At 33.1% G+C, this 18,578-nt stretch overlaps 1 protein-coding gene and 1 non-coding gene across 5 annotated transcripts in view; both read left to right on the top strand.

Annotated features, from left to right (window-relative positions):
- The window catches only part of LNPK (lunapark, ER junction formation factor), a 77,674-nt gene extending 59,460 nt beyond the window's left edge, over window positions 1-18,214 (top strand). For 3 of the 4 annotated variants that reach the window (XM_090280860.1, XM_090280868.1, XM_090280876.1), the window contains 4 exons: window positions 5,754-5,859; window positions 7,047-7,117; window positions 7,916-8,086; window positions 15,776-18,214. In XM_090280860.1, the coding sequence (XP_090136986.1) occupies window positions 5,754-5,859; window positions 7,047-7,117; window positions 7,916-8,086; window positions 15,776-16,014 (587 nt within the window). In that variant the 3' untranslated portion in view covers window positions 16,015-18,214. Of the gene's footprint in view, window positions 1-5,753; window positions 5,860-7,046; window positions 7,118-7,915; window positions 8,087-9,577; window positions 9,661-15,775 lie in introns of all 4 variants that reach the window. The other variant, XM_090280885.1, reaches the window with a different exon arrangement.
- On the top strand, window positions 889-1,022 carry LOC150022268 (small nucleolar RNA SNORA43). The gene has a single exon (XR_016513705.1). It is a non-coding gene; the product is annotated as a small nucleolar RNA SNORA43 (small nucleolar RNA).
- Window positions 18,215-18,578: the final 364 nt, after the last annotated feature.

Genomic DNA, 18,578 nt, shown 5'->3' with positions numbered 1-18,578 from the left:
ACAGGTTGAAACATCTTGGCATGGTGTATTTTTTTGTAGAAGATTTTTCTTTAATTAAAATTTTAATTTTTTTAAAAAGAGAAACAACAGACTAATATTCCTCATGAGCATAGATGAAAAAATTCTTAACAAAATTGTAGCAAAAAAATAGTTACCTATTTCTTGTTGAGTGAGCTGTGATAATTTTGTAGTTTTTCAAGGACTCTGTCTATGTCATCAAACATAAAATTATCTGGCCTAAAGTTATTCATAAAATGCCCTTATTATATTTTTAATGTTTTTACAATTTGAATTTATGTCATTTCTCTCATCCCTTATATTAATATTTTGTATCTTCTTTTTTTTCTGATAAGTCTGACTAGGGGGTCTACCAATATTATTGATCTTCTCAAAGAACCAGTTTTTCTCTATTATTTTTGTATTTTCTATTTCATTTGTTTTCTCTCTGATCTTTATTATTTCTTTTATTCTGTTTACATTGGGTTTTATTTGCTCTTTGCTTTCAGTTTCTTTAGGTGGAAGCTGAAATCATGGTTTTTAGACCTATCTTCTTTTGTAGGTGTTTAGTGTTATAAGATTTCCTGTAATTACTATTTTAGTTGCATATCATAATTTGACGTTTTTAAATTTTTTAAATTTATTTAAAAATACTTTCTAATTTCCCTTTAAACTCTGGATTATTTAGATGTATATTATTTCATCTCCCAACATTTGGAGATTTTTCCTATGTGCTTCTGTTGCTGATTTTTAATTAATTCTATTATGGCCAGAAAATATACTTTGTATTATTTGAATCTTCTTAAATGTATTGAGACTTGTTTTTTTTTTTTGTCTCAGCCTATCATCTGTTTTATGTTCACTTGAAAAGAGTATAGTCGCTGCCCTGCAGGTGCCGGACCTGCTGGCACCACAGACGAGGCTGCCGTGCCGCGCCTGTGACGTCAGGGCAGAGAGGGAGTGGCTATTTCTACGCTCAGTGCCCAGAACAGTGGGCACTAAGAATGGTTTGTAGCCGGACATGCAAAAAAAAAAAAAAAAAAAAAAGAAAAGAGTATAGTCATGTGCCACATAATTATGTTTTGGTCAACGATGGATCACATATACAATGATGGTCTTATAATATTATAATGGAGATGAATTTTCTGTAAGAAATGGAAGCTTATGTGGTTCAGGAGGAATTTCTTTTCTTTGACGGGAACAATATCTGTTGCACTGGCCAACAGATTCCATCTCACTCTCAGAACCTCAATTTTGAGTGAACAGAGTATATCCCCATCAGTCAGCCACTGACCTGTTTCAGCACAGAGGAGGTAGTTCCCCCAGCATTATGCACTCAGAGGGCACCATAGCCCTCTTAGATTTAGCTTGATATTCTGTAAATTCTTTGTTGAGGAACTAAGACCCTGTACAAAGGCACAGGTTTATAGTAGCTATCTTAAAAAGTATTTAGTGTCGCTGGCACTTTATTAAAAGCTTATGTGGTAGTGTGGAGCTGCCCATCCCTGAACTTCGGAAATATTTTCAGGTTTAATTATATAAAGCGTAGAGAAGTTTTATTCCTTTTATCAGTTCAGTGCCAGGGAGAGCTCTTTGTGTTAGATAGGGTAAATGGAACCAAAAACAAGGTACCAAAGTGGAAATATTGAATCCTCAATTCTACACCCTCTCCATGTTAAACACTTCTTTTAAAATACCACAAAGTTCCTTAATCTAACCACTGTTCCAACATACAGTAGGCAGCACCACATTGCCATGACAATGCTTTATGTTCCTTTATTTCATCATCTTGATTTCTTATTCCTACTGATCTTCAGGCCACCTTTTACTTCCCTCTGACAGTTACTATTATGCTGACCTATGCCTTACCCAGCCAGTTTCTCCTTGATATTTCCAGTCAGTTCAGCCCACATCCCTGTTCATGGAGCAGCACTGACTGCTTCGGAAGGAAGTAGGGAGAGGGCTTTTGGAACAGTGTTTATAAAGTCTGCTGTAATGTCCTAGGCCTTCACATTATTCACCACTCACTCACTGACTCACCCAGAGCAACTTCAGTCCTATAATCTCCATTCATGGTAAGTGCCCTGTACAGGTGTACCATTTTTTATCTTTTATACTGTATTTTTCTTGTACTCTTTCTATGTTTAGATATACAAATACTTACTATTGTGTTACAATTGCCTACAGTATTCAGTATAGTAACATGATGTACAGGTTTGTAGCCTAGTACCAATAGGCCATATTATACCATACAGCTTGAGCGTATAGTAGGCTATATACTGTTTGGGTTTGTGTAAGTGTGTTCTATGATATTTGTACAATGATGAAATTGCCTAATGAAGCATTTTTCAGAACATATCTATCTGTTATTAAACAATGCATTACTGTATGCTGTTTCTGTTGGATAGAGTGGCTACAAATGTCAATTAGGTCAAGTTGGTAGTAGATAGTGTGAGGCTGAGCTGCCTCCAACGCCCTGGCTCAGTTGGAAACTTCTCTGTCCAGCACAGGTTTCAGGACCATGGTGGAATAGATTTATTCAGGACACTGTACTTTGGGGAAAAAAGGAGGTGGCTGTTCCCTCTAGTGGAGAATGTGCAAGACCTCCATTCCTCATGCCTTTTATTGAGAAAGGTATGCATGGAAGATACAAAGTCAAAATCCATAAATCATCAATTAGCTTTTAGGTGCTTGGATTACAGTTGACAGTTACTGAATATAGATATCAATACAGAGAGCACAGTGACCAGTCTGTGTTAGGGTCTATTAAACATTTTGATGCCACACTGGCATTAAGTGCAAGGTTTCATACATTCTTTGCTACAGATTGTTTATAATTAACTAAGAGATAAGAAAAGCATAGCAAGCTCTAAAGCATAATATGTATGCTTTAAGCCCAATTCCCATGGGAACTCTGTGAGTGGCCTTTGGTCCTGTCTGCCTCAGCCTTCCAGTTTTCTGTTGAGACTTAGAGGCCCCCCATGGGGACCTCGCTCATGGCTTGGGCTACAATTCCTGAAACCACAAGGAGCAGTCCCCCATAATAGTGTTGTTCTATATTAACACTGTATTATTGATGATTTGCTGTCTGTTCTGTCAACTATTGAGAAAAGGCTGTTAAAATCTTCAACTATAATTGTGTATTTCTTTTTGTAGTTCTACTAGTTTTTGCTTTATGTATTTTAAAGCTCTGTTATGATGCACATATATATTTAGAATTACTATGCCCTCTTGATGAATTGACTCCTTTGTCATGAAATTACTTTTTAAAAAAAATCTCTGAGAATATATTTTGCTCTAAAATCTACTCTGCTTGATATCAATATAGCTACTACAGACTTCTTTTGATTAGTTTGTTAGCATATATATATGTGTTTTCTATCACTTACTTTTAACTTATTAGATCTTTATGTTTAAAATGTTTTTTTTTTTTCCCCATTCTGGTAATCTTTGCCTCATAATGAGGATGGTCAGGCCATGTGCATTTAATGTAATGATTGATATGTATAAGTTTTTGTTTAAGTGTTCTAATGTGCATTTTTTTCCTATTTGTTTTTTCTGTTACCTTTCTTCTCATGTCCTGCTTTCTTTTGGATTAAGTATTTTTTTTTAATGATTGCATTTTATATTTTTTGTTGCCTTATTAGTTATATTGCTTTTTTGTGTGTGATTTTGGTGAGTGCTTTGGTATTTACAGTATATATCTTTTTCACAGTTTATCTGCAAGTGATAGGGTACCAGGTGTTCACATATAGTTTAAGGATCTAATAACAGTATACTTATATTTCTCCCTTTCTGGCCTTTGTGCTGTTGTTATCATACATTTTTCTTCTACATATGTTGTAAACCACACAACAAATTATTTTTTTCTTTAAACCATGAACTTTAAAAAATGATATAAATAATAGTAGTTCTGTATATTTAGCCATATGGCAACCATTTCTGGTACTCCTCTTTCCTTGGTGTAGATCAGCTTTTCATTTGGTGTTTTTTCCTTCTGCTTGAAGGACGTCTGTTAACATTTCTTGTCGTGTAATTCTAGGGATGAATTGTTTAAGGTTGTATGTCTGAAAAAGTCTTCATTTTGCCTTTATTTTAAAAATATTTTTTTCACTAATATGGAATTCTAATTTGATAATTTTTCCCCAGAACTTGAAACATACTGCTTCATTGTCTTCTGGCTTGCTTATTTTTCTGATGAGAAATGTGCTGTCATTCCTATTTGTGTTTCTCTGTACTTAATGAATCTTTTTCTGACTGCTTTTAAGATTTTCTCTTTATCACTAGTTTTAAGCAATTTGAATGTGCTGTGTCCTTTGTAAAACTATCTTTCTTGTGCTTAAGTTTTGTTGATATTTGTGGGTCTGTGCATTTATATTTTTCACCAAATTTGGAAAATTTGGGACATTATTTCTTCAGATATTATTTTCTTTTCCTTCTCTTTCTCCTTCTAGACTCCAATTATATGTATATTAGGTTCTACAGCTTCCTGATCATTTTTTCATTTAAAAATACTTTTAGTCTTTGTGTTTCATTTTGTATGGTTTCGACTGTTATAGCTTTACATTTACTAATATTTTTTTTCTGTAATGTCCAAACTGCTGTTCATCCCATTGGTGGATTTTCTATCCTAGACATTGTAGTTTCCATCTGCAGGAGTTAATTTGGGTCTTTTATATTTTTTCTATGTCTCTAACATTGCATCTTTCATTTATATTATCAGGCATATAGAATATTATCATAGTGTTTTAATGTATTTGTCTACTAATTCTATTATCTCTGTCATTTCTGGGTCATTTTAAATTTATTTTTCTCATTATGGGTTGTATTTTTCTGAATATTTTGGAAGTTTAATCATTTTTGATCTGATGCCAAACATGAGTTTTACCTTATTGGATGCAGGATATTTTTATATTCCTATACAAAACTCCTCTTATTACTTAACTAGTGACCTTTGAGTTATGAAGTTTTCCACTCTGGCTGGTGGAAATGTTCAACATTTTTGGCCCCATGTGAACTTTTGTTACTTTAAATATTTTGGGGCGGCTCTTTCTCTGTCCTCAGGTAGTTTCCTAATATGCATGTGTCAATCAGTACTCTTGAATAGTCTGCAGGTCTTTGGTTTTCTTGCTCTGTGCATTTTCTTCTCCTCTTTCCTGTGAATTCAAACTGCTTTGGCTTCTCCAGAGTTCCAGCTTTATCTTCTCATCTCAGGAACATGATTCACTTCACTTGGGTTTACTCTCCCTGAGCTGTTGCCTGGAAATTCTTTCTAGGTAACAAGCTGGGGCAATTGTATGGCTCATCTTATTTGCTTTGTGTCTCTCAGAAATCTTTATCCTACATTGCCTGATACCCACTGTCTTTGAAATTGTTGCATCATATATTTTGCACAGTATTTTAGTTGTTTTAGGTGGGAAGGTACATATGACTCCTATGATGCTATTGTGGTTTGAAGTGGAATTCCCTAATTTATTGTTACATGAACTTTTAAGAGTCTGGCCATTGAAAAAAATAATTTGTACAGAACCTCACATTGTTTCCTGTCTTAATAGATTATATTGGTGGTTCTGATATAGCACATATTTAAACTTTTTTTTGTAGTGCAACCTTTTTAATGAAAATTTGCTCTACAGAGATTTATAAGATCAATATTATGTTTGTTTTGTTAAAATTGTTTAAGTTCTGACAAGCATAAGTAGTTCTTGGTAATTGAATTACACATACAAATTTTTATGTATTTATTTATTTATTAGGTCTTCATCCTCCAGGCCCACCTTTAGCAAGACCCATCCTTCCCCGAGAACGAGGTGCTTTGGATAGAATTGTTGAATATTTAGTTGGTGATGGTCCACAAAACAGGTAATGTTTACCAGGGTGGTAAATACATGAAAATGAAGAAAAAGTTTATTGGTCATAATATATATGTTGGGTGCACACACACACTAGATTTCTGTAGTTTTGCGGCTCCTATTTCCTTATTTTAAGACATAATGGAGTAGTATTTTATAGAAGTACAAAAGAGTACAGATTCAGTTTTGTTTTTTTTTTTCAGTAGGAGTTTGAATAAAGTATCTAGATAAAATGTAGAAAAAATATATAAAACAAAAATGTAACCCTACTCTATTATAATCTTACCTTAAGGTTATTTTTAGAGAAATTTGATTCATTTCACTAAAACTTTTAAACTTGAAGTGTACACAGATAGTGAAAACTTGGTAGGTTGTTAAATATGGCATTTTATAGATGTCAGTACTGGACTTGGTGATAATTTTAATAACAATGATTTGGCACTTACAGGTCTCAAAATACATTTCCAATTATTATCTAATTTGACCTTTACAGTAATTCTAGGATGATAAGCATGACTTGAGTGAAGCAATTGTCATAGTAAATAATTTTTAGAATAGTAGACAAAGTTATTGGTTAATATTACCAATTTAATAAAGGGACTAGAATTTAAAGTTAATATAAAAAATTGTCTGTTATTCAAAAGAGAATGTCTTTTAACAGGGCCAAATATTTTGTTAAGTACATGCACAGAGAATAGAATGAGTCAATAAATAGAAAGTGAGGAAGATGTTTAAGTGTAACTGGGATAGATACAGGAATTATGATGTACAGAAATTAACCTTTGGACTGAACTAAACAAAGTTAATTTCTGTACTACAAGACTTCTTATTGTGAAACTTTAAGACGTTCAGTCTTATCTGACCACACACTTGGGATTTCCAGAAATATACTTTAGGAAACACTGAAGTTTAAGTGTTCTATTACCAAATGTTTCTGCTAACTTAATAAGGATATATTCATTTGATTGTTGCATAGTTTATTTTTAATTTGATGTATAAATTATACTTTAATATGGTTGAAATTTTGGCTGTTCTTATGTTTAGAGAGTATTATTTATTGTTTACTAAGAACATCTAATCTGTTATGACATATTAAGCTATGTTAAAATATAAATTAGCTGTGATGGCTAAAGGTGCATCTCTCATAGGCTTTGTTTGCCTTTGTAACTACTCTGTTAATTTTTCCTTTTGGTATAGGTATGCCCTTATATGTCAGCAGTGTTTTTCTCATAATGGTATGGCTTTGAAAGAAGAATTTGAATACATTGGTAAGAATTATTGGGCATTTAGTTTAAATATTTTACTCTCAAATATTTCATTCTATGCTAGTTCCCATGTAATGTAATTTTATTTTTGATACTCTCTCTGTATATATTGTTCAGGCATGTCCTTATTTTAGAACATAGAACAAAGCAGGAAAGACAGCTCCAATTTTTCTCATAACAACGTGCAACCTCTAGGCCAGCTGCTTTCAGACTTCACTGTGCATCAGAATCACCTGAATAGCTTTTAAAAATTAAGATGTCCAGGGCCCCCTACAAAAAGTCTGCTCTAATTGATCTGGGATGGGGTTCTAGGCATCAGCATGGTTTTAAGATTTTGAAGTTTCTTAGATGATTTTCATGTGTAGTCACTATTAGAAAATATTGTGCTAAATTAATTATGCTTCTCAAATATGACATACTACATTTTCTTGGGCAAATGAGTGAGGTTCTGGATTTAAAAGTACCTAATGATTCTGGTGACTAAAAACGTAATTTCTGTAATACATTTAGGTCATTATTAATATTGTTTTGCTGTTATTAGTAACCCTGCTATATAACTTATCTTTTCTGCTTTAAAATTAATATTCTAATAATAATTAGAAAGTATGCTTTAAAATTAGCTTTGGTTAGAATACCTGCAATAATATTACTAAAGCCATATGTAATTTCACAAGGGATAAATAACTTTTGAAGGGTTCTTTGACTATATGCAAAGGTAATCTTGAGAGTTATATGATTAGTCCTTGAGTTTTCTTTGGTTTGTGGTTTTGTTTTTGTTTTTTTGTTTTAAATTCTCTACAGCTTTTCGATGTGCCTACTGTTTTTTCCTGAATCCTGCAAGAAAAACTAGACCCCAGGCTCCAAGACTTCCAGAATTTAGTTTTGAGAAGAGGCAGGCTGTGGAAGGCTCAAGTTCACTTGGTCCCTTGCCCTCAGGAAGTGTGATTTCATCAGACAATCAGATCAGTGAAGGTATGAATATGTTAATTAAAAAGTTTTGTGTCTTAGTAATGTTTTGCCATTTAACAATAAGAGTATAATGCTTTTAAATAAGAATGGATTTATATATCAGACTTTGTAGCTGCACATATCAGCTGTTGTTCTGATACTGTATGTAGCCTTCTATATGATTGGTCAGTATGATGTGTTTAGTTTTAAAATACAGGCATTAACTTGTTAAACAACATTCAGCAATAGCTAGGTAAACGTTGTTTATGGAGTGACCTCTTCTAATAAATGATGGGAGATTTGACTAGTAATGTTTTTATGGAATCATTTTTTCAATTTACTTAAAGCAGGTTATGAGAATTATGAAACAACTATAACTGTAAAATTCTTACAAAATTTATCAGAAAGCAGGAAACTTTGGAACTGGAAAGTCATCCTTGCATCCTTTAGATGACTATGTTGATAGGACTGGTGTTCCTTTGAAACAAATAATTGATCTTGGTCCATGAGACCAACATTGCTGACACATGCTTTGATGTGAATCTTACTTTAGAGAAACAGAATTCATCAGAATTCATTGGGTTTTAGACCTCATTTGGCAATTTTGTCTTAGGAATTCTTGAGGAAGTTTCATGAAAAAATGGGAGAGATGAGTTGGAACATCTATTAATTGCCAACTATTTCTTGCTGTTAATATGAGGTGAGGAGCTGTTTGTTAAGCAGCTCTGAATTATGAAGATGGCTAAAATTATGACACAGGTCATGATATTTTGGTGCTGTACCTGGTGTAGGAAAAAAATAATTTATATTGGAAGTTTAGTTCACAGTTTATTCAGAAATTAATATTCAGTCTTTTAATTTCTAGGAATTATCCTTTATATATATTTGATTTCTTTATAAAAGCATGGAGTAGGCCAAAATTGCTTTAACTGAGAATAATATGAGACAGTGAATTTTCATATATCAGAAGCTTATTATGAAAGTTTGTATATCCTTTTTCTTAACTTTGAAGAATGAACCTATAAGATATATGTTGACTTAGGCTTGGCTTTGGCTTACTAACAAATACTAGAATAAATTTAAATACAGATAGCCATGACAAGAGGCCTGTGTACTTCCAAAAGTGAATCAATGCATTCGTCTCCTCCAAGTCTGCAACATCAACTCCAAACACAATTCCAGATGTTTTCTTTTACTTAAATCATACTCTGAGCTGCATGCTGTTGCATGCAAATCATCTGCCTTGCCATTGCAGCCTCTTGGAACTGAAAAATGAAAGAATTTCATACTGAAGATGCCTAGAGGGAAAATTGAAGTCCTTTCCATGGTAACCTTACTCATGAAAGCTAAAATGAATATTTGAAAGCCAATAGTTGGGACAAAAAGAAAAAGAAAAATCAGCCAACAAAATAAAAATCTTGCTAATGAGTCCAATGCTTTGTATCTTCTACTAAGATCAAGATGGATAGTTAGCAAACAATACCCAGCTATACCTTTCCTTCTCATCTAATCTAGGAGGAACAATACCTCAGACGTCTCATTTTCTGTCTGAAATCTCCGGAATGAAGTCTAACTGGTTCATATTCAGCCCTAATAAGGTAATATTAATAGGTAAAGACAAAATTTGAGACAGGGTCTGGTAGCTGCGTTGTGCTAGAAACTGAAGCAACAGCTCCATTTGGTTAAGATAGTCTTTAGAGTAGTAACTTTTTCATACTTCTCTTTGGATTCATTAAAATGGCTATGAGCACCTTTTACTTCTTTGGCTTTCCAGAAGACTGAACGTTTCTCCAAGACTGCTATCTCAACAGTATAATATATAGTTATCAATTCCAAGCTGGATTCCTTTTAGCAAATGACTGGAAGTATTTCTGATGAACAGAGAAGCTGCATTTATTTGTTTTGAACCCTGGAGACATATCTTTATGATTAAAATTGAACTATTAAGTAAGATCATATCATCTCAGTCATCTACTCTCTGTACTGACAGCCAATGTAACTGAGGGCTTAGATTTCTGATTTCTACATTCTTCATGTAAGAACCTTAAGGTCTGAAAAAAGCTTTCCTGCTGTAATTTTGATATTTTTAAAGTATTGAAATAGCTCCTTGATAGCAAAAGCTATATAGATTAGGTTATTGACTTTACAGATCGAAAGAAAAGGTAACTTTCTTCCATCTGAATTTTACTTTCAACAAATATTCTGAAACCACTATGTGAATAATTAGAATTTTTAAAAATCTGTGATGTGAGACTTAGAAATTAAGTTCTGTCTTGATTCTGCTACTGGAAGATTTTGCAGTTAGGATGAGGCACGAAGCTTTTGACATTTTTGGATGACTCTTTAGAACAACATATTAAATCTTGGAAAGTTTTCGTCAAAGAAGGAGACCTAGAAGAAACTTCCTCCATTAATTGCTCATTTGAATTCCTAGAATTTCTTCTAGAATGGTTTATAGAAAATGCTTTGGTAATAGAGTGTTAGAGAAACATGAAATTGGGATTCTGAATTTTCTTTTTATCTAAAAGCATACTAGATATGGTATGCCAAAGTAATGAACTGCTTTTAGGTTCCTCTGTTTCTTTTGTGGTTAAATGACTAGTATAGTAATACTTGAATCTCTACTAAGCCACATTAAAGTGGCTTATCAGTTTTTTAAAAAAATATATGCATTCCAAAATACCTGATACATAGCAATTTTTTTTTTTTTTGTTAGATATGGTAAAAGAGTACGAGGTTTCTACATTGTTAGAATACTAGTATAGTGATTTTAGGCTAGCATGTTTGAAAAAGTTAATATTATTTTCATTGCTCAGTTGTATTTGTCTAGATTTTATGTAATTATTTTAGGAGGAAGTAGCTTTTGGAGGAGGGAGGTATAAGGGGAGTAAATGGTAATGGAAAAAATACCATAAACATTAAATTAAAAAAAAGAAAGTAGGTTTTATTCAACTGGAAATAACTTGCTAATAATGAACCTCACGGCATCTAATCAATATTATCAAAAATAACAAGTAAAATTTACATAAGGTGACATTTATATTGGTAATCTGATTTCTGCTCTTCCCTTAATTTCTTTTAAGCAATATACTGTTACTATTAGATTATGTTGAACTAGGGAAAATTCTGTTTGTAGTATTGTTTATTATGATGCTCTAGGATATTGAACTATTTGATAATGTAAATTTTTGTTGCATTCCATATATTTACTAGGTCTAAAAAGATATACCTTTATATTAATTACTCAAGATGTAAACTTAACTGTAGTATGTTTCGCATGCTTTAGACATAGAGAATTTTTGGCCTTCAGATTCCCTTTTGTAAAATACCTTCACCAAATAGTTTTATATCATTGCTTAATAATGACACTCTTACTCATCTAATAGATTTGTTCACCAATGGTAAATAAAAAGTATTCTCTGCATTGAATATAAGCTGTTTTCTCCTAGGTGGTTTTTATTTAATTGAAGTTTATTCATTGATCCACTGGGTTGAGTTTGGGATGAAATTCATGTTTTGTTCCTTAAATTAAGTTGGCCATTTAAAAATCTTGTAGTAACTTTTGTAATTCAAAGATAAATTTTCTATTTTAATTTAACAAATTTCCTTTGAGCAAGTTTTATAGTCTATAGTGAATACTGATGTGTAAGCAAGGAAGATTCTTTTTGGTAATCATATAAAGAATCTAAATAAATTCATCAGAATATGAGGGGTTTTCAAAGGCATAATCTAAATTGAATCATGTATTTTTCTATGGAAATTATGTATTTCCTTTAGAAATATATGAAATTGTTTTGCCAGACTATTCTTTAATTTTCTTAGAAAATTATTCCCTTAAGAGCTAGACTAAAATCCTGAAAGTAAGTTGATATTCTTACATGGTTTTGCATGTGTATGGTTTTAGATGAGGCAGTGGTACAATTATAGTTTTACGATTATACTCAGTTTTATGATTTTGAGTTGTCTCATTGACTTGGGGCTTTTCCCAAACAATTGGAAACCAGTTTGGTAGAAAAAGTTACTCTCTTAAAATTATTGAGGTGGGAGTGGGCAGGGGGTAGGAGAGGGGAAAGGAACAAATTTCAGGGGTCATTTTTGTTTTATCACATTGCAATGTATTGTTTTCTTGACATTACAGATGCCAAAGTTGATTTTCAAAGTTTTCTTACAGATGGAATTAGGTCATTGAGGTAACTTTGTTTTAATTTTAGTCTAAACTGGTGTGACTCCAAAGACTGGTTTCTCTATCAGTATTTTATGCCCACATGTTGGTATCTTCTGTAATATATTTAATACCATCAAGTTATTTTAAATTACAACTTCACAGAAAAAAATTATTGTTTTTATTAGACTACGCAAATGATAATATCCCATAGAAATAAAGTAAGTATCTTTAGGATATACTTAGTGATATTATAAAGCTTTGTGGTTTAGTTATTAAACTGATAAGTATTTCTCTGTTATTGCACAACTCATTCACTTAAATCTTGTTTGGATGGCTTCTTACAAAATAGCATTGGCATTCAAACAGTGAATATCTATGTCATTTAGACTAGCCAATATCTGCATTATAGGCATCATGGCACATGCCAGTTTTTTTGTAGTGTTACTGCTATTAAAATTACTTTCCTGCAAATTAACCTGGGAAAAGAGTGGTCATTAATAAGCTTTTTGATTTTATTTAAGCCCTGTCTGTCATTTCACCAATGTTTAGTCTTCCACATAGTCTCTGAAATACAACACAGTATTGATGATCAAATTTTGTATATATTATCATTTTCCAATTATAACAGCAAATGATACTTCTTAGGATTCATCTTTATAGACTTAAAAATTTAAGCATGGTAGTTCTGCTCTTTGTATTAGCTGCATTTTTAAAATCCAATAATTTTAAAATCAAATGAATTTGAATAGTGATGTGTTTCTGAAAATAGATATATCACAGAGCTTTAATATGATAAACCATGAACTTTGAATGTTTAATACTGAGCATTCTGTCAGACAGAATATAGCAAACTATATGGGTCTATCTGTGTTCACTTAAACATGTTTATTGGTGAGTTGAGTCATGTATTCTGAGCTTTTTATCTTTTCATTTTGTGTGGCTTTATTGGTTTGTTTTGGAATGGTTACTAAATTATAACAAATTATAAGGTTCTTGGCAAGCAAGTATTGCTCTATGGACAGAGTTGTGGAAAACCCTGACTTGAAATTCTATCCTGGCTAAATTCTTTGAGGGTAGAATTACAAATTGTTGGTGACTCCTGAAGTTTTCTGCTGAAGAACTTGCCGATGTAACAGAAATGATCTACAGGTTCATAGAATTTCATTTGCAGTTTCTGCTTTTCCTTTGTGCACTGGAACATTCAAGTAACAAACTCAAATGATCTATTGCTTTTTACTTTGGATTTCTGTAAGATTTGAAGTGGTGTAGCAATGCCATTTTAAGTTCCTTCTAAGATAAAAATAGCATTTTTGTGACATTTGGCACAATATGATTTGAGAACCATTCCTTACTACTATTTGTGATTATGTGAAATTTTCATACAGTCAAACCTCATTAACTTGGATGTTCCTAACTATAATTTTAGCCCTTTATCCTATACATAAAAACTGGAAAAAAGTTTGCAATTAATTCTGTAAACTAGAGTCTAAAATATCTGTTTATAGAAATAATTCTTTGAAAATATTTTTAGTTTTGACACTGTGTGAGATATGCTTTGTATTTATTAAAACTGATAGAGTAAAACCATGAATTTATAAAACTTCCACGTTAATGAGTGTGTACATATAGCACCTGATTTCTTTGTAAAACAAGTTTATTTAGCAAAACATGCACACACACACATGTACATTGTACTATCAATCGGCAGCCGTCCGTCTCGAGAGACGATGGTGTAGCTACTTAAGAGTCTATCTGCACCGCCGAGAATGGCTGTGCAGTCCGACTCGGGAGTGACACGGTATCTGTCTCCTCCCGTGTTAAATCGACATCTTGCGATGACGCTGGAGTGTCCTCTCCAGTGAAGCTGAAGCTACAGAGCCTGGGCAGGGTGATATGGAGGGTCTGCTGTTGCCCATGCAGCAGACCCCCCCTCTCTTCGCAGCTGAAGGGTCCAAGGGAAAGACGGAGTCAATACAGCTTGGCTTCAGGTGCGCCGCAGGAGTTGCCGGTATTGACTACAACGTCAAACCGCCTTAGGGACTCTGGCTCCGGATTTTCTGTCGGGGTTTACTCCCTTAGCCTTTCCCTTGAAGAGGTATGCCGCAAGGCAGCGGAGGTTTTTTGGAGTCAGAGTTTTCCTTCTCTGATGTGCCCTGACTGGAAGATCGAACCAGCGACACTTAGCTCGCAGGCCGACGCTAAATCCACTGAGCCAAACCAGCCAGGGACGACATTGTACTATACAAGTAACTAAACTAGAACCTTTTACTAATGTAGACTGGCCTTTCCTCCAGAAATTTTGAATCAGTAACACTTGTAGTATATCATAAGGCATTTTTATGAGGGTAGGAAAATCTGCTTATTTGTTTAGCTGATGTGGTTTAACCATATTTTTTGCTAGCAAGAATATTAGTTCCTATTTATTATAAAGACAAAACGGCTCCTGTCATCCCCCTTCATCCCATTGTTTAAGCTTTAAAGAATTATAGGGACTTTAATAAAATTGTTATTATTATTAAATTATTATTAAGGGATTTAAATTTAAGGTAACTCAAAAGAAAGTTTAAAGGGAACAAATTTTGGGGTAAAGATGAAGGCCTTTAATTAATTTCTTTTATAGAGATAGGAAAAAAAAAAAAAGACCCTTCTCTTTCTCTCCATAGTATTATAGATATGAAACATATTCTGACTGAGATGTTTAAGTCCTGAGGATTTGTATTGCACAGTGGGATGAGGGGTGACTTGTCATGCCTTTGGAAGAGGTGGATCCTGACTTACTTCTAAGTCCTTGGATAATAGAGATGTAAATCAGTATGGGAAATAACACTGCCTATGTACACACAAAGGTACATATTTACACATTGCCCACAGGGTTGCCTGGCACAAGGGAGACAGTTCCTTCAGGAAACATAATCTGACAGTTAATACATTTGCTTTTTTGTGGGGCTGTTCTCTTATAGCACATAATTCTGTTGGGGCTTTGTTTGATTTGACATTCAACTTTCAAATGTATCTTTAGGAAAATTCCTAAATATTATGAAAGTTTCTAAATTTTATGAGAATAGGGGGCTTTAGATAAAAGTATATGGGTTTATTTCCCTCAAATTATTTTATTCCTTCATCCATACCAACTCGCATATAATAAGCTATAGAAAGTTAAGTACATATTTTAAAAGATTTTTAAAAAAGATCTTAAAAAGATATAGATCATTCTACTGTTTCTTATTCCATGTATCTGTGTGCCTATCTTTTGCTTATCTTATTTAGCAATTTTAACATTTGGGTATTTATTTATTTATTAAAGATTTTATTTATTTACTTTCAGAGAGAGGGAAAGGGAGGGAGAAAGAGAGGGAGAGAAACATCAACGTGTGAGAGATACATCTATTGCCTCTCACACGCCCCCTGGCCTGCAACCCAGGCATGTGCTCTGACTAGGAATCAAACCAGTGACTTTTCAGTTCGCAGGCCGGCACTCAATCCACTGAGCCACACCAGCCAGGGCAACACTTGGGTATTTCTGAAGTCTTGACTCTTTGTCTTTTCAGAATCTATAGAAGAACAAGATGGTTTTGATAACACTGCAGAGCAGACAGAAGACAAAATAACAGATACAGAGCAGACAACTGAAGTGATTGAAAAAGCACCTGACACAGAAGAACCAGAGGAGAAGCAAGAAGAGACCAAGAATGAGGAAACTTCAATGAATGAAGACAAATCATCAGTTCCCAGAGTTGACTCTACTCCTAATCCTGAACTAAGTGATGAATCTTTGATGACAATGTAGTAAAGGCTTCCACATGCCTTCAACTGGATATTTGCAGTTTTGTTGATCTCAGTTATTGCTTTTTAGGTGTTTTTTTTTTTTCTCCCTAAGGATATGCTTGATATCATTTGAATTCAGATTGCCTAATTACTTCAATATGTCAAAATCTCATCCACTAGTTATTAGAACTAAAAGCAAGTGATATCAGTCAAGTGAGATCCTTTTGACTGTACAAAGACCCACACTGTTTAGACAGCTTTTAGAAATTTTTTACATTCTAAAAGTAAACAAACCTAATACCATTCTTGCTTTCTATATGTGTGACCTGTAAATAATATCCATTTGACATAGGAAGAACTTGGATTAGGAATATGCTCTAATAGTGTTTGTTTTAAGGGATGAAACTCAATTAAGATTTTTAATACTTCATCATTAAAAATGGATAGAATTTCTACTCTCAAGATATTTGCCAGGGGGGAAAAAATGTCTATTTAGGCATTTACATTAAGCAGTATGAAAGTTTTAACTGTAACCAGATATTGGTACGAATTCTTGGTAAGAATGCAATTGAAGAGTCAAGTGCAGTGTTTCTTTTCGATGTCTCTTATTTTGCAGCTGGGTCAAAGGCACATAATGTATATAATTAGCTTATGTTTACGTAATATATAGGAAATATTTCTGCCTTTGACGGTACTTGAATTCTGAGCATTATTTATACTTGTAAAATAATGATGATATTATAAGTGAATTTTGTGCTCTTGTGCATATTTTGTTAAGGAAAATAAAGATGATCTGGCAATAATTTCTTTTTGTTAAATATCTAGACTTATTCAGACAGAATCTTGGTGAATGATTTAGCTACCTAAAAAATCTTAGTAGGGAGAGCTCATTATACAGTAAATCTAGATACCGGTGAGGGCAAATTATGATGCTTTTATTGAGACTTGTTACCTTTTGAATGCAGAGAAATAGTGACATTTAGAGGCTCTAATGAGAGATTTGGTTTCTTTGATTCAGAAAAACCATAAGCCATTTGTAATTTTTAATTTTGAGAGAGATGTAAATTTTGTGAGAAAGAAAGGGAGAGAAACATCAGCATGTGAGAGATACATCTCTCGGTTGCCTCTTGCATGCCCCCAACTGGCAGCCTGGCCCATTAGTTACTGGTAGTTCACTGGATTTGATGTGTATTAAAGATTTACTAGGAAAAAATTTTGACCCAGAATGGTAATTCTTGGGCCTTAAATACATTGTGGTTATCTTTTCTTTCTTTTATAATATCTTTTATCTCTCTTCTCCATTATTAAAAAAATTGAAATCGTTATTATGACAAAAGGAGGAATATATAAGAATGGTGTATATGGCCATTATTTCTAAGTTGTACAGTTTATTAACAATTTAATAAAATTACATTTGTTATTTAAAATTCATCTTTATGATTTAATATCTTGTATCTGATAGGTATTTTTAAGAAACTATCTGTTAGTAGTCTGAAGCATCATGGTATATGACCAGAGTTTTCGAGATTACAGAACTGGGCTTGAATTCCAGCTCTGGGGTCTTGGGCAAGTCACCTGATCTCTCTGAGACTGTTTTTTTAATTTGTAAAATGGAAAAAGAATACCTATTTTGGGGATATGAGGATGATGAAAAATAAGTTATGTACTGTAATGTGTCAACCTCACTGCCTGATAATTAATAGATATTAAGTAAATGGTAATTTATATTATTGATAACCTTGTGAAATATGAAAGGGCCAAAAATTCTTCCACTTGCAGATAAAGAAATGAAAAAATAATATGAGCATTTAATTCAGCTGCTTAGAATCAAGCCAGTGAGTTCAGTATCGACATTTTATCTATCATATATATGTACATAACTATACAAATTAAGAAAATAACCTAAGACTATGGAATATAAACTCTATGGAATATTATATATATATTTTGATGAATTTCATCAGGTTTTAGTAACACCTTGCCGATTCTTCTTGTTATAAGACATTCAAATTCTGATGTACATCACTTGAAAATACTCCAAAGAAATATAACTTAGTGATAGAATTAAGCAAATATGAGAATTATCTTTGAAAGAAATATGGATGGCTAAAAGGGGATTAGTAAAATTAATGTTAACAGATAACATGCCATAATCATATAGTACTTTTTAAAATAGAAAAGTTTATTTTGATATTGTTGTAATAAACAGTTAATGGTTGAAAGAGTGGTGAAATGTTCTATTTCTGATGATTAAGGCTAATCTAAATGAGGAAAAGCAAACAGCTAAGCTCTCTTAGCTGGAGTGACCTTAACTTCCTTATTCGCATGCTTAACAGGTCATCATCTAAACTTTTCTCACTATGCCCTCAGCATAATCTACAAACACATGGTCTGGCTTCTCTCTCTCCATTTCTCCTCCTCCAATTTTCTGACAATGCTAAGCCCGTTCCTGTTTCAGGCCTCATTTTAAATCTTTCCTTCTCAGAGAGATGCCTTCCCAAACTCACTGTCTGAAGTGCTTTTTACTCTCTATTATGTCACTTTTCCTCTTCTATTCCAAATCAAACAAGTATTTTGTTTACTAGT

The sequence above is a fragment of the Furipterus horrens genome, unplaced genomic scaffold (assembly GCF_987537825.1).
Source record: "Furipterus horrens unplaced genomic scaffold, mFurHor1.1.pri manual_scaffold_1, whole genome shotgun sequence".
Lineage (NCBI taxonomy): Eukaryota > Metazoa > Chordata > Mammalia > Chiroptera > Furipteridae > Furipterus > Furipterus horrens.
The sequence above is the reverse complement of the archived record's forward strand: the minus strand, read 5'-3'. Positions and strand labels throughout refer to the sequence as shown.